The sequence below is a fragment of the Lepisma saccharinum genome, chromosome 28, assembly GCF_977018435.1.
Source record: "Lepisma saccharinum chromosome 28, izLepSacc3.1, whole genome shotgun sequence".
Classification (NCBI taxonomy): Eukaryota; Metazoa; Arthropoda; class Insecta; order Zygentoma; family Lepismatidae; genus Lepisma; species Lepisma saccharinum.
Window position 1 is genome coordinate 19171502 of NC_139256.1, and position 14133 is coordinate 19185634.

At 36.3% G+C, this 14133-nt stretch overlaps 1 protein-coding gene across 5 annotated transcripts in view; it reads left to right on the forward strand.

Annotated features, from left to right (window-relative positions):
* sgg (glycogen synthase kinase 3 beta homolog shaggy) overlaps window positions 1–14133 on the forward strand; it is a 100432-nt gene that overhangs the window by 64896 nt on the left and 21403 nt on the right. For 4 of the 5 annotated variants that reach the window (XM_083113753.1, XM_083113755.1, XM_083113754.1 and 1 more), the window contains 3 exons: window positions 8383–8573; window positions 11086–11169; window positions 13537–13647. In XM_083113753.1, coding sequence (XP_082969879.1) covers window positions 8383–8573; window positions 11086–11169; window positions 13537–13647 — 386 coding nt within the window. Of the gene's footprint in view, window positions 1–6261; window positions 6436–8382; window positions 8574–11085; window positions 11170–13536; window positions 13648–14133 lie in introns of those variants that run through there. The other variant, XM_083113756.1, reaches the window with a different exon arrangement.

A 14133-nucleotide genomic window follows, 5' to 3' on the forward strand; every position in this document is an offset into this window, starting at 1 on the left:
AATTTTGAAAATACTCTTTCAGTTGGTGGAATGTGCCTGAAATTGAATGACATATTAACTCGTGAACGTATTTTGTTTCTTTAATTAAAAGTTTTAGTTTACAAATTAGTTCATCAAACCAACCTGTGTTCTTCTCCCTTGTTTATTTATAGTAATATCTAAAATCCCATTGAAGCATTAGTATTTATAAGTTGGTTTAAGAGAAATTCTCCATTTTTAATCTTTCAATATATGATATCAATATCACATTGCAAAAACAGTTATTAATGGTTTCAATGTCATTTGCTGGGAAAGAAAATCATATTACTTTGGATTCCAACATGCAAACGCAAGTATCAAAGTATTTACTTTAGACAGCACCCACGAATTTGAAACGTGGAAAGGTAATCATTTTACGGGGAACGTTAAGTTGGTGTGTTGACATAATGTAGCTATTGCCATATTAGCACTGACAACTATGATCTCAGTTATAACGTGGCTGCATGCTTTTCGCTTTTAACTTACAAAAATACATCGTCGCTTCGGAACAAGAAATGTTCATCTTTGCTGCTTTCAGATTACTAACATACGAAGTGGCATGTAATTCAAAAGGTTTTAAAGAAATCTGAATTTTATAAATAAGGTTGGATGAAATTTGACAAAAAAAAAAGTTACCTTCTGCTGGGCTCGAACTCAGGTTGCCCGCACGCAGGTCCGACACGCTAGCCAACACTCCAAACGAGACAACACGAAACCATTTAGAAAGTAGTCCATCAAAATGAAAGTTTATTTTCAGATTGCTAATTCCCAAGGTGTAACATGCGTAGCCAGGTGTGTCTTGCGTTTTCTGTACTTTTGTTATTTGAGTAGCTTTGGTCTCTCCCTAAGTTAATCACGGGAATAGTGAGAAATATTTTTTAGACGAATATGATAAATAGATACACAGAAATAATCCACCCTCGCAATAATTCCGGAACTCAAACCTGGAACCTTCGATGCGAGGTGTGTTTCTTGTTCTAACTATATCTGTGTGTTTTCGTTAGATTCATGGTATTTCGTGAGTAGATATGAAGAAAGTAAATAAATAAGTGGGGGGGGGGGGAAGGGACTGGAGAATCGTAGCTACGGAACTACAGTAGAGCGTCGATTATCCGAAGTAATTGGGGGACATGGGTGTTCGGAAAACTGGTTTGTTCGGATAATCGAACTGTACATGTTTATTTGCCAAAAAGAAGTACTGTACAGTAAATTTATTCATAAAAACAGGCATCTCTTTAAGTATGTATTACAAAGTAACGTACAAAGGCAACTTTAGTAGGAATATATAGTATGTGGTACAGTTTATTAAACAAAAATATGTACATATTACATACGCATTTTGCATGAACAATACACACAGTACACAAAATTAACGTTTAAAAAAATCCTTTATTTTGGTCTGTCTAAGCAAGCCTACACGCTTACGAGCAGCTAAGTCACGTACTTTTTTCATTACAGATATCTGAAAGTGAGCGAGTACACAGTTCGGTTAAGCGGTCGTTCGGTTGACCGACGTTCGGATAATCGACGCTCTACTGTATTGAGAAAATATCCTTCGTCAAGATAGAGAATCTCTATATCCCTTGTGATAGAGAACCTATTATAAGAATGAAAGAACAGAATAAAATATTAAATTTGATGTGTGTCCTTTCGTTAAGATGCCTAGAAAACAATATAATAAATTTGTTCACTGCAAGCGAATAATAAAAAAAGTTTGCCCCTGGTGGGGATCGAACCCAGGCCTCGCTGATGAACGTTCTGCACGCTAACCAACACACTATCAATAGCACTACATTTTCTTTTTTCCAGTCAGTCTCTTTCCTTCCTCAGCACATGAAAAAGCAAATGCATCTTAATTTCTGATAATTGTCTCATTCTCTATTAATAGAAATCACGTATGTCAAAAATAGACGCATTCTTTCTGTGAAATATCGCAAGTTTCGCACATCACGCTTCTCCGTTTACTGTCATTTGGACATTCACTTGGAAGTTAAAACTTAGCTTTGTGTGTGCGTTTTCACGTGCATGTGTGTGACAAGAGTGGTGTGAACGTGTGTTGGATGTTGTTCTAGGTATTATTTTCGTTCAAAGCATTAATATAACTGTTAAATATAGAACTTAGTGTAATGCAAGGAGTGAAAATATAAACCCAGTCCGTCAGGTTTGTTACCAAACAACATTAAATAAAGGAACGTAACTTGGATCGAGTATTATTCCATGTCGAGAACACGAAACATTACTTCCGACAATCTTCATCTCGTATTTCTCATTGGCATCACTGCTCAATTTACAGAAATGTATACCCGTGACTGGTATACAAGCCGCAGAATTACAATGTTGTTTGGGTTGTCTAGTCACAAGGCGCTTGGTGGTCAGACATGGATGGCTTGCTTGAGTGCTTTTTCAATAGGGTCGTTACAACGCAGAACTGTCCAAGACTGTACAACGGAATGCAAAAGTATTGCCCGTGACTATTTTTTGTCGTTTTGCGCCTTTCTTCCTCTTCGTTGTTGCTACGATGAGAACTGACTATTAAATGAAATGTATGACAGATCGACCACTAAGGGCAGAAATATGTATTTGATTTGTGTTGATGTTTTGCTATTGAATCAAATTCTGGCTCTTATGTTATTATTTTGTCCCCAATTTACACCTAAAACTTTCGAACACGTTTAGCAATAATTATTTTAAGAACTGTGTTTCTAGTAATATAAGTACATTTTTGCGTTATTTGAAAAGTTCTCAGAAGTTCCAGAGGGTTCGAATTATTTTCCGGTCGTTAAGGTCCCACTCTTTCCCCTTAGTGGCTACGCCGTGTACTGAAACACATTATATTGGAAATGAAGTAATATACTTTGGCATTAACAATGAACTTAAAATTCTGAACAAATGTGTTTCATCCAAATACTATTAAATGAGAAAGTGTGTTTCGCATGCCAACCCTGGTTTTAGAACCTGCTCAGTATTAGGTCAGCTTAGAGGGAAGCATTTCGGTTAGCGATTGCGATGTGAAGCGTGCAGAGAACGACAGCACGAGAGGCACACAAGATGAGCCAGTGCTCCTTGTTTACAATTGAAGCAATTAATTTATTCTTCCATACGTGTACTGTAAACGCTATAAAGTGTGTATTTAAGCAGCGCCATTGATTTGTACCTAAACCGTTTTGTAGAAAACGTTATCCCTCTTGGTTGAGTAGTTATCGTATTTTAAAAATACGAAGTGATACATTCTTTAAATCTCGGTCGCCATTACAACTGCACTCGTGACCTAGGGGTCGCTTCTGATTGGTCATGCTACGGAAAAATGACTGATTCTCTCCTTGAGAAATGCCATAAGATTTTTCAATTTACGCGGTAGCATTTTGGTCGTGGCATAAATGCTAAGGAAAATGCTTTCGTCTAAAGCCGACCTTAGAAATTTCATCTTCCCACGCGATTTGCTCTGAAACGTTTCAAACGCTGTGGCCAGAGATAAGATTGCGTCAGCGGGTAAGCCTGTTTCGTGTAGATCGGCGGAGCGTTCCAGCTGTGTCAAGTTCATTTATTCTTAGCACAATTCCAGTTTGTGAATCAGCTGGTACGGTGCCCAATCAACCGGACTGATCGGTCCGTTCCCCGCGGCCGAATTTGCTGAGACTGCGAACTAGCCAGCAGCACGAGGAGAAATCATTTCGAAGTTCAATCTTGTTGTTTATTTTATTACTTCTTCGATTATTGGAGTTCGCGAACCGAGATCCTAATCAACGGGGGTCTTTAATTTGATCACACATTTAGCACAAATTGTTTTGGTTTTGTATTTTCCGATTTTGAGATGGTTTAAACAGGCCTACATCCGTCGCAGACTCCATTGGCTAACGGGAGTATATTATGCAGTAAAAAATTTACTTTATTGCACAAATACTTCCCATCATTGACATATTCGTAGGTTAGGGCCCTTCCCGATAGTTTAGTGGTTAATGATATTCCCATGGACCTAACTTGGCGGAGACAAGCCAAAATGTTCAGATTTACTATTTTTTTTAACCTCCTGAGGCCTGAGGAAAAAAGAATAGAGTATTTATTTGATTTCTCAAATGTAACAGTAATTTAGCAAAATAGTTCTGGACGCTATTTTTAGCGGGTGGAAATTTTCCGATTCTGTCCCCCCCCCCCAAAAAAAATAGGCCCCAAGTTACGGCCATGGATATTCACCTCGTTATCCAGGGTTCCTGGTGCGATTCTCGGTTGGGCATATTCCACAGAATATCATATTTGTACTTTTATATATAATGCTTCCGTAAATACAAGTGTGTCGGGTTATTAAGGCAAAACGTTTGGCAGTGGTATGTAAATGTTTGCGTACGATTATGTGTGTTGGGGTGTTTAGCATAGCGTGCTCTTGCACCAGAGGTCCTAGTTCGAATCTTGTCTAAACTATGGATATGTTGGTTCCATCAAATATTTCATAGTTTGTCCCGATTAATCTAGATGTAGGAATGCAACGTAAAATAACCGGAACACAAATAGACAATGGAACAAGATGGAAATGTATCTAGTAAATCGAAGTACATTTATTATTCAGAACTGATTGCTTGCTTTTGAAAGGTCTAACGTGTGTCATTGCTTGTACAGTGGGATCCATAAGCATTGCTCAGCAAATTGTCCTTGGCTATTTTCGTTGGTTTTTACATTCATCCTACGTATTTTTAAGGGATGTATTTTTACGTCTACTGGTTCAGAGGTTGTAAGCAGTTTGATTGGTGTTGTGTGTCAGTTCTTGAAGCTCTCGTTGCATGAAACAAATGGAGTAAACGCGGTGATGGACAATTTGGATGTAAAACTCCCACTGTATGTAAAACTCTTGCCTCCTTGAAGCAAGCCATAGCGAGCTACGGAGTGATGGTTATGATCAGCTTGGAAACTCTTGAAAGGAAATATTCGCTTTGCTCATTAAATACTTATATTTATTACTGCTAGGTTACTCGCAACGACGCAGATTATTGCGTGGATGTTTTTCATTTTCGTATGCCAATGGCATGCAAACGAAGATGTTTGTGTGATATTGTAAATATTATTTGTGACTGGTTCTTAACAGGACTCGTGTTAACATTCGTGAAGGAACAAAACATGCAACGAACTAAAATACTGTGCTTTCGTGATTGGATAACAAGGTCGTCGTCAGGAAGCATGAAAAAACAGTCTGCGAATACTGACTTTGAGGGAGATAGGGAAAATACCTCAAGGTCATACACAAGCCAGTATTTTAAGAAGGGGGTGATGGAAATTCTCCCTTTCTAGTTACCAAACCCCTCCTCTGATTGCTACTTTAAGGCACTTGGATACTCTTTCCCTATATATACGTACAGGCATAGACGGAAAGTGAGTGAGTGAATAGCTGTTTTTCACAAACACCATACTGTGCATGTGTCAACCTTGTCAAAATTGATTTGCAGTCGGTGCCACTACTGGTATGAACATTTATTAGGTTTCGAAGTGGTGGATATGTTCATGAATGCAAATTAAGTTTTCGCAAAGGCAATCAGCGTGAAGGACAATTTCAGCTTCGCTCTTTGGCTATCCAAAACGTGTGGCGTCCTTTAATGATCTGCTCACCGCTGACCTCCGTGGTCTATCGGTTAGCAAGGGCATTTCGTTGTTTTTGTCGGCCATGATGAAACACATCGACGTCGACCAGTGCGTGTGGAAATTATGATGTGGGAGTTAGTCTTGCGTGGACCAATACGTAAAGTATGTATATGTTTCACTAGAGAAGAAAAAAGGGTACGTTCCAATTACTGAAACTACGCATTACAAAGGTACGTTGTGTTGAGATGACGGACGCTCTTTGCCTTTTAAAACACGATACAGTGTTAGCCTTAATTAGAATTCAATGTTGCCATCTTGGTTTCGCCGAGTTGCCATGAAGTACAATTTTACTTCCGGGTTCAGATACAGCACACCCTCGACTCAATTCACTTGCGTAGAACTGAGTTCCCACATTTTACACAGAAATGTTCTCGCATACCTTACCCGTGATTATAACGGGCAAGCTGAATGTCCGTTCTTACGTCCAAGTTTCCATTACTTGACTGCGTGCGATACCGAAGAGAGTTTCGGGACTCGTTTGTCGATCCGTGGTGCGAAACGAGATGCGTTCGCAGCGCCGCCAAGCGGCATGCGCACTACATCTTTGGAATCAGCTGTTCGTGGGTGGGGCAGCCAGAGCCAAGTGATCGCTTAGTTGCTTCTTCATTCGAGAGAGGAAGGTTTTCATTTGTGCTCAGACTGGTAATCGAACAAAAATAAAATTACTAGGTCGTCACTCTTCCTCACCAATGAATAGCAAGAAAACTAACAATACGTTGCCCTATGTAACGATATGATTATTAAGCCCACAGAGCTGCCAAGTATGTGGAAATAACTAATATGAAATGCAGGGTATGTACTTGCTGTGCATGTGGGTTGTGCAAACAATCAGCTGTTTATCCTGGCTGGTTACTTTGTTCCAAATTGTTGGTAGACGTTGAAACCATACCTGTAGAACAATATCTTCGTGTATATGCGTTCTACCACATCTTAACCATGTGTTCAACCATTAAAAATTCTAGAAGTATTGAAAAAGCTTGCTTTCAAATGTTTTACCGCATTTATAAATTAACGGTAGTCGAAACAAATTACAGACGTGCTTAATGTAAAGATTTTTCTTTCTTGTTCTGTGCATGGACATGAGTTTTTGACAATAAAGAAATTAACTTCAAAATCACTAATACATTACATAAAGGATTATGATTAATGAATTTCGTTTATTTTGGAATTCAGAAATTAGTCTTCATTTTTGGATATACAAGTTTGTGCAGCATGATTAATGAATGGGGAGGGAAGAGATGTTACAAAATGGAATTAATCGCATGTGTTGTAGATTATACACCATGAAAACTAGGAGCACTACTATTCCTTTGGTAAAAGTTCGGTATATCGGAGACACATTTCTTCATTTTTACACAAGAAACTGCTTACGGAAATTAGTTTATCTAGGGTTTATAATGTTCGTCGAGGTATTTTCTTTCATCGTGGAATCTATTTGACCGGGAAATCATGTAATTTGCAACAGAAATATCTCACAGACGCACAATTGCCATTGCTTTCCTGCGTGAACTGGAAGCTCCATACATTTGATGATGTAACCCCCTCTCAGTGTTTCCAACCCATTTTTTTTAAAACTATGCTTGCCTAACCTAACCTTATCGGAAATGATTCGTGGGGCTATCCGTCAGCTACCCATGCATAATGTAAAATTTTCACACGTGACTAACACGATAGTAGGTATTTTTCGGTGAAGGAGGTAGGAAACACTGCATGCCCACAACATGAGTCAAAATGTGCCCACCATAACGTGTTATGGAAGCGAAAAAAGGAATAAAAAAAATCACTATGTGAAAAATTGTTTTTGTTTTCATGTATAAAGCATAATGGCACCTTGAACTATGTTCCGCAATACACAATTGGTAAGTACAAACCATGTGAAACACAAAATATCGGATTTAAATGTGTCTCCGATATACCAAACTTTTACCATTCCTTTTCTTTGAGGATTTAAAAGAAAACTAGATCTTTCGTCCCAAGATTTGCTGTTGACCACAGACAACGTGTACCTCCTGCCACATAATAGGCTGTTAAAGACAGGGGCAATTTTTTGGTGTCTTGGCTGCCCTGTAGTCAAGCTTTCATATACTAAAATATCATCGTATTCTAGAAGATAGGTTAATGAGTTCTAAGTTATGCCAATTATGATTGCTACGTTTGTATTAATCCTTCACCACAGAGAGAGTATTTATGCGAGGTGCATATTGAAATTGAATTGTAACAAACATTTTAAAGTACAATTGGAATTGACTTCATCTTTAGTTTACTTACATTGGTATTGCTTTCTGCATGTTAAACTGCCATATAAGCTACTCTTCTGCACCAAGAAACCTTCATTACAAGCAAGAGATGTTGTAATCTGTGTACTGAAGAGTAGCCGCAGGATAAAAATTTCAGATTTCTGCAATGAAGGCCTAAGACAAGAATCAAACCTAAATCATTGTTTTTACTTACACTGGCCAGTGTCCAAACAATACCTTCAGTCATTCATTTTGCATGGCTTAGTTCACTACAGTAGTGCGGATTTATCTATAGACTGTAATAGAAGTTTGATATCCATATTATGCTTCCAATGCTACATTTTTATTGAGCTGTATAGTGGTAAACTTGGGTAATTAGTTGCATTTGTTAAGCTTTTCTAACATATTTCTTTTGTGAACCCTTTGATGTTACAATGTGAAACAGTGTGCTGAAATGTGATGAAATATGAAAACTTACCGTGGTACTTTTGTGTATTTACAGGCAAGGATGGAAATAAGGTGACAACAGTTGTAGCAACACCAGGCCAGGGTCCTGATCGGCCGCAGGAAGTATCATATACAGATACCAAAGTGATAGGGAATGGCAGCTTTGGTGTGGTATACCAAGCTAAACTATGTGACACGGGTGAACTGGTTGCTATCAAGAAAGTCTTGCAGGACAAGAGGTTTAAGGTATGTCTTATTCATCTCTACAGAGTGTAATGAGTAGTGCTTTTTTCTGGGGGGAAATGTTCTCTTCAAAGTTTTTTTGTGGAAAATATTCAAATATTGTGGTGTGTTCAGAAATGATCATATATTCATGTAGTTATACACAGGGAGACACACACACACACTTTTTTAATTAAAATAAGCTTTTTTTTTTACTTCTATTCTCACCTATAAAAGGGTGCTGATATGGTGTACCGCCAGAAAAATAGCACTGGTAGTGGGACACATTGTTCTAATAGTGAAAACTTACATTGCAACGTGTTACTTTTTTTATTTACTCTAGGACATTCTACTTAATATAGCTGCACAAAGTGCACAAACTTCGTAAAGGAGAAAGGTCAAAGAAAGTGACATCAGACCAAAAATATAATCCGTGGTTTTCAATAGTAAAAATGTTGAGCTAAAGTGGAATGATCTTCATTCTCCATAAATTTTACACAAGTCTAAATACATTTGTTGGTGTGGTTTTTCATAGCTTTTATCTAGCTTAAAAATCAACATAAAAGAGCTGCTTGCATCTGCCACATGAGGAGAAACTCACACTTTAGACATGTCACACTTTTTTTTCAACATTCTAAAATGCATGAATTATTGGCACCAGGGAATCTGCTTGACTTGTGTTTATAAAGATACAAAAATAAATTGGTTTGTAAGTTCATTCCAAGAAACTACATTGATTCATTCAAAAACATGTTTTTCATTTTATTTTGTTTGCAAAGGAAGTGAGAAATTACACACGGAAAAGTGGGTTGATCTGTGATGCCCTACCATGCTCCTTTGAATCTTTACTCTCTTTCCATTTTTGTGTTATCAAGGGTATTGTAGATACATCAAATAAGTGAATTTGCGTGGCAAATAAGATCTTTTGAATTGGATTAGTTTAAGCCCTAAACAGTATAAGGAATATGGTAAAAATTGTTTCTGTAAAATTGTGTGTGGTTCCCACATTATCAAATAATTATGAGGATAACAGTAGAGCGTCGGTTATCAAAAATTGTTAAAAAATATTGCGATATCGGTAATTTTTTTATGGATTGTACGCATGCATGGGCAATTAGGAAATATATTTCACTCTTCATTTGTGTCTTGATTATTTTAATACTCTTCATACTTACATTGCTAGTCTTGCACATGCCAGTCATGTCGGTACTCTTATTGAAAGTAGGCATAACCACCATGTACATTACAAAATAAGTAATGAAATCCTATTTTAAAGTAGCAAGGTGCTCTTATAGCAACTTCAGTGTTCAGTGATCAGCCATGAATGGCAGTGTAAGATTGAAAAAATTGAGGATTGATTGATTGATTGAGTTGGTATTTTAAGTCCACTTTATGCACAGTAAGGCCCACTTTAAACAAAGCATTTTTCTTAACATTATGCCATGACCAAAAAGCTACTGTATAAAGTGAGAAATGTTATGGCATTTCAGATGCCATGGCATATTTCATGGATTTTCTCAAGGATAGAACAGTCTTTATTTCTGTAGCATTTTTTGTAGCATAACCAATCAGAAGCAACCTCATGGTCACGAGTGCAAATGTAATGGCAGTCACGTGAGATGTAAACAACGTATCACTTCACACTTGTAAACGACAATAACTATTTAACCGAGAGGAATATCCCTTCATATTAAATGGTTTTAGGTAGAGAAGAATGGCACTGATTAAATACATACTTTACAACGTTTGCTATACACATATGGAAGAATATTTTACATTTTTTCAATTGTAAACACCATGCACACGGCATTGACCATGTAACTTGACATGCCTTTTGTGCTGTATGTATTGTACATAGTACTTTACATGAATTGTTTCAATTACAATCTGTTATAAGATTTTTAGAAGCATTCACGTAGCATTTATGCTAGCAAAAATGTTATAGGAATTGCTTTCGTCTAAAGCTGGCTTAAGGCTAATCGGGACTGGACCTACAGTTTAAAGTGGAAAAAAATTGAGGAATCTAGAATAAAACATTGCTGGAAGAATTTAAAAAAAACACTGTGAAAATCTTCAATTTCAGTAACAAAGATCACACTTTATAAAAATATATATTTGCAAGAAACAATCTTGGAGGTAAAAAGAGAAAAGGATTTGCTCAAGTTATGAAATATCCAACTTGAAATTTGGAAAATTTTCCTACAGAAACTGGAAAAGTAGTTGAGTGAAGTCTTTATCATTAGAGTAACTACCTGTACAAATCTCATAGCAGGATTAAATGTGAAAGAGCATGTGTATTCTGAGTTATTCTTGTGTGTGTATAGCATGCTCTTCCTTTGGAGTATTTTGCAATTCTTTCGTTATGTGACAGCAATTTGAGAGAACTCATAGGAGATGCCTTAGGTAGTGAACAACATTTTAAAAATTTGGAATACTTGTGTGTAAATAATTGTCAGTGTTTTATAGATGAATTGATTATTTGTGACTGCAGGCTTCATGGGCTGAAAGCTGACTAATGAATGGTTGTTATTTTCAGAATCGTGAGTTACAGATAATGCGACGGTTGGAACATTGTAATATAGTCAAACTCAAGTACTTCTTTTACTCCAGTGGAGATAAGGTAAGATGTTTTTTCACAAAATTATTATTTGTATTTGAATTTCAAAATCCTACGTTGTTTGATTTAAAGCGTGAACAGGGCCAAAGATGATTAAGGTTAAGCGCCATTTTGAAATTCCAAACCAGCTGTTTGATCAGCATAAGGGGAAGGTTCAAATTTTAGTCCTCCCCCCTAAGAAATATACTTCTTAGTTATATGTCTCGATCTACGTTACAGTTCTGTAATTGACTTAATAGTTTCAGCAGCATTTTCATTACCTAGGATTCCTCAGGAGCATTTTGAGGGCCAGTTTCTCAACATCTGGTAATGTTTCTGTTAGATGTAATCGTCAGCCTTACCTTACACTGGGTTTTTCAATAAGAGACAGTTAATTGATCGCAACATTGCATTTCAAAATAGCACATAAACATTAGGAAATTGATCTACGTGCCACCTTTTAGCATAGTTTCAAACCAAATCGATTAGCGTTCAGTCTTTTGTTTTAAATGTAGAACTACAAGTGCATATGCACGTACGTCACTGTCAAAAGCATATTTGTGCATTGGAAAGGACATTGGAAGGAACTCTTATAGAAGTGTGAGAACATGAAAGTCAAAAAATGAGTAATTACGCTTCTGACTCAAGGTTTGTACAATCTCTGTGTATGTTTAATACACAAGAGAACAGAAACTAGCTTTCACGGTGCATGCTTTGTAGGTCAACTTTAAAAATTTGAAAGCAAAAACAGTAAAATGTATTACAACCTTTTTTTTTCCTGTGGTATCGATAGGGACATGTGTTTTTGGTGAAAATGCAAAGCGTGAAATAACACATTGTAATGTTAATTTTACATGTTTTGTCACAGAATGATGCGAAATGAACTCGCACACACAAAATTTAGGGTTTATTTACCAACGCGAAACCTTCTGAGGTCTGAATTATCCTGGTTTATGCAAATTACGGAAAATTGCTTAATAATTCTGCTGTACATATTTGAGAAGCAACAATGTACTCCTTTAAACATGAATGAACTTAATACTCGGATAAATATATACATGTGCTATTAGAAGTGAAATGTCAATTTTGTGTAATAACTATTGTTTTTAAATCAAATTTATGTTTTTATTCACCAGTTTGCCATTTTATATACCGCTTTCGATCCCAAAATATACCCAGTTTTTGTACCAAAATCTTGATCTTTTATTTACCATAAACATGTGGCTCTACTTATTGACCTTTTTCTACTGTTCTTTTGTTAGAATTTTCATGGACTAATTCTAATATAATTAATTGGCTGAATTTAAATTGTTGGTGTTATTTTAGTGTGAAGTAAAGAGTTGTCTTTAGGGCTGATGCGTGAAACTTTTAATAATTAAAAGTTGTTCAATATTGATTAATATTAGTGCATCAATTATATACAACATACCAAGAGTTTTGCTTTAAAAATATTCAAGATTAATATAATATGTATATAAATTAGGGATGGGCCGATATGAAATTTTGGCCGATACCGATATTCTACCGATCCGATATAAAATTAGAAATGGTCCTTGAAGAACCTGAAATGTTCATTGGTCTCCTTAATAAATGTGTGTTTCGAGGTCACTGCAGTGCAACAGAAGTTGAATATTTAGACATTTTCTTTTTTAGAAAGTAGGGCATTAAGATTATCCATAAAAATTACAACAAAATTGCAGAATTTTGTTCTAAATTATAATATTTATCGATATATCGGATCGGTAAAATAATCGGTAATTTTACCGATACACCGATATGCATAAATCGGCCGATACCGATTAATCGGTCCCATCCCTAATATAAATATATGTTATGTACTCACAAAATCCAGTTTATACAAAGAAATTTCAAATTTTCCGTAAGTTTCAGGATAATTACTTTGCAAGAATGTTGTATATAGTCTCTCTCTCTCTGTCTCTCTCTCTCTCTCTCTCTCTCTCTCTCTCTTTTTTCTGTGTATGTGACAGAGAGAGACAGACGAAAATGCCAGAAAAATATTCGCCTGTATCTGTAAATAAATTCAGACTGATCTGTATCAGTTCGGCTCTATATGTAGTGCATTTTGTGCTTTCTTCAATTTACCTTCTCTCCCTCTTTGAGGCTAATCACAATGGTGAGGATGAATGATTACATGAAATTTGTGAAGGCACCCTCCCAAAGCAAAGCCTCTACCATACCTCGAACCTGCCACCATCGCTGGAGAGAATGTTAGTCCAGCAATGCACTCAGCCACTGAGGCAGTACACAGTCGGGTGACATTGACATAGTATTACACCAACAAGTCCTGGAAAGTAAAGCTTTTGAATACAAACTAAGTGAAAGATGTTAGTGTTATATTGTAATTGATTTATTTTTCTTTTGTTCTTGCAGAAAGATGAAGTATACTTGAATTTAGTGCTGGAATACATCCCAGAAACAGTGTACAGAGTTGCTAGGCATTACAGTAAATCGAAACAAACCATACCAATTAGTTTTATAAAGGTAATCTAATATAAGCTTTTAATTTTATCATGTGAAAGAATTGAAAGAATGTATTTTATAGAAATGTTCGAGTTAATGAAAGTGTACAGTTGAAGAAAACCTGATCTCATTTTTATTTCATTGTTCGTACATAGCATGTGCAGTTGCAAGGAAATTTCTATTACAACCCATGATCCAATTAACTTGGTGCCTATCATTGATAGAAATGTTTAAAATTTACTCAGGTCATTGGAATTTCTGTCCTCGTGTACTGTACAACTTAGAATATCAATATGTAAGATTGTTGCTAATGTAGACTTTGTTGTAACATGTTTATATTTGTTCAAGGTTGAGCCAAAAAGAAACTGAAGTTTCCAGTATAATATTTTTACTTGTTATGCAACTTATTCAGATGTCACTGTTGAAATGCATTTTTTGGAATAGCCTGCACCTTACTAAGCATTTTTTTTTTTCACACTCTGTCATTTGGCAATGGCATCCTTTTAG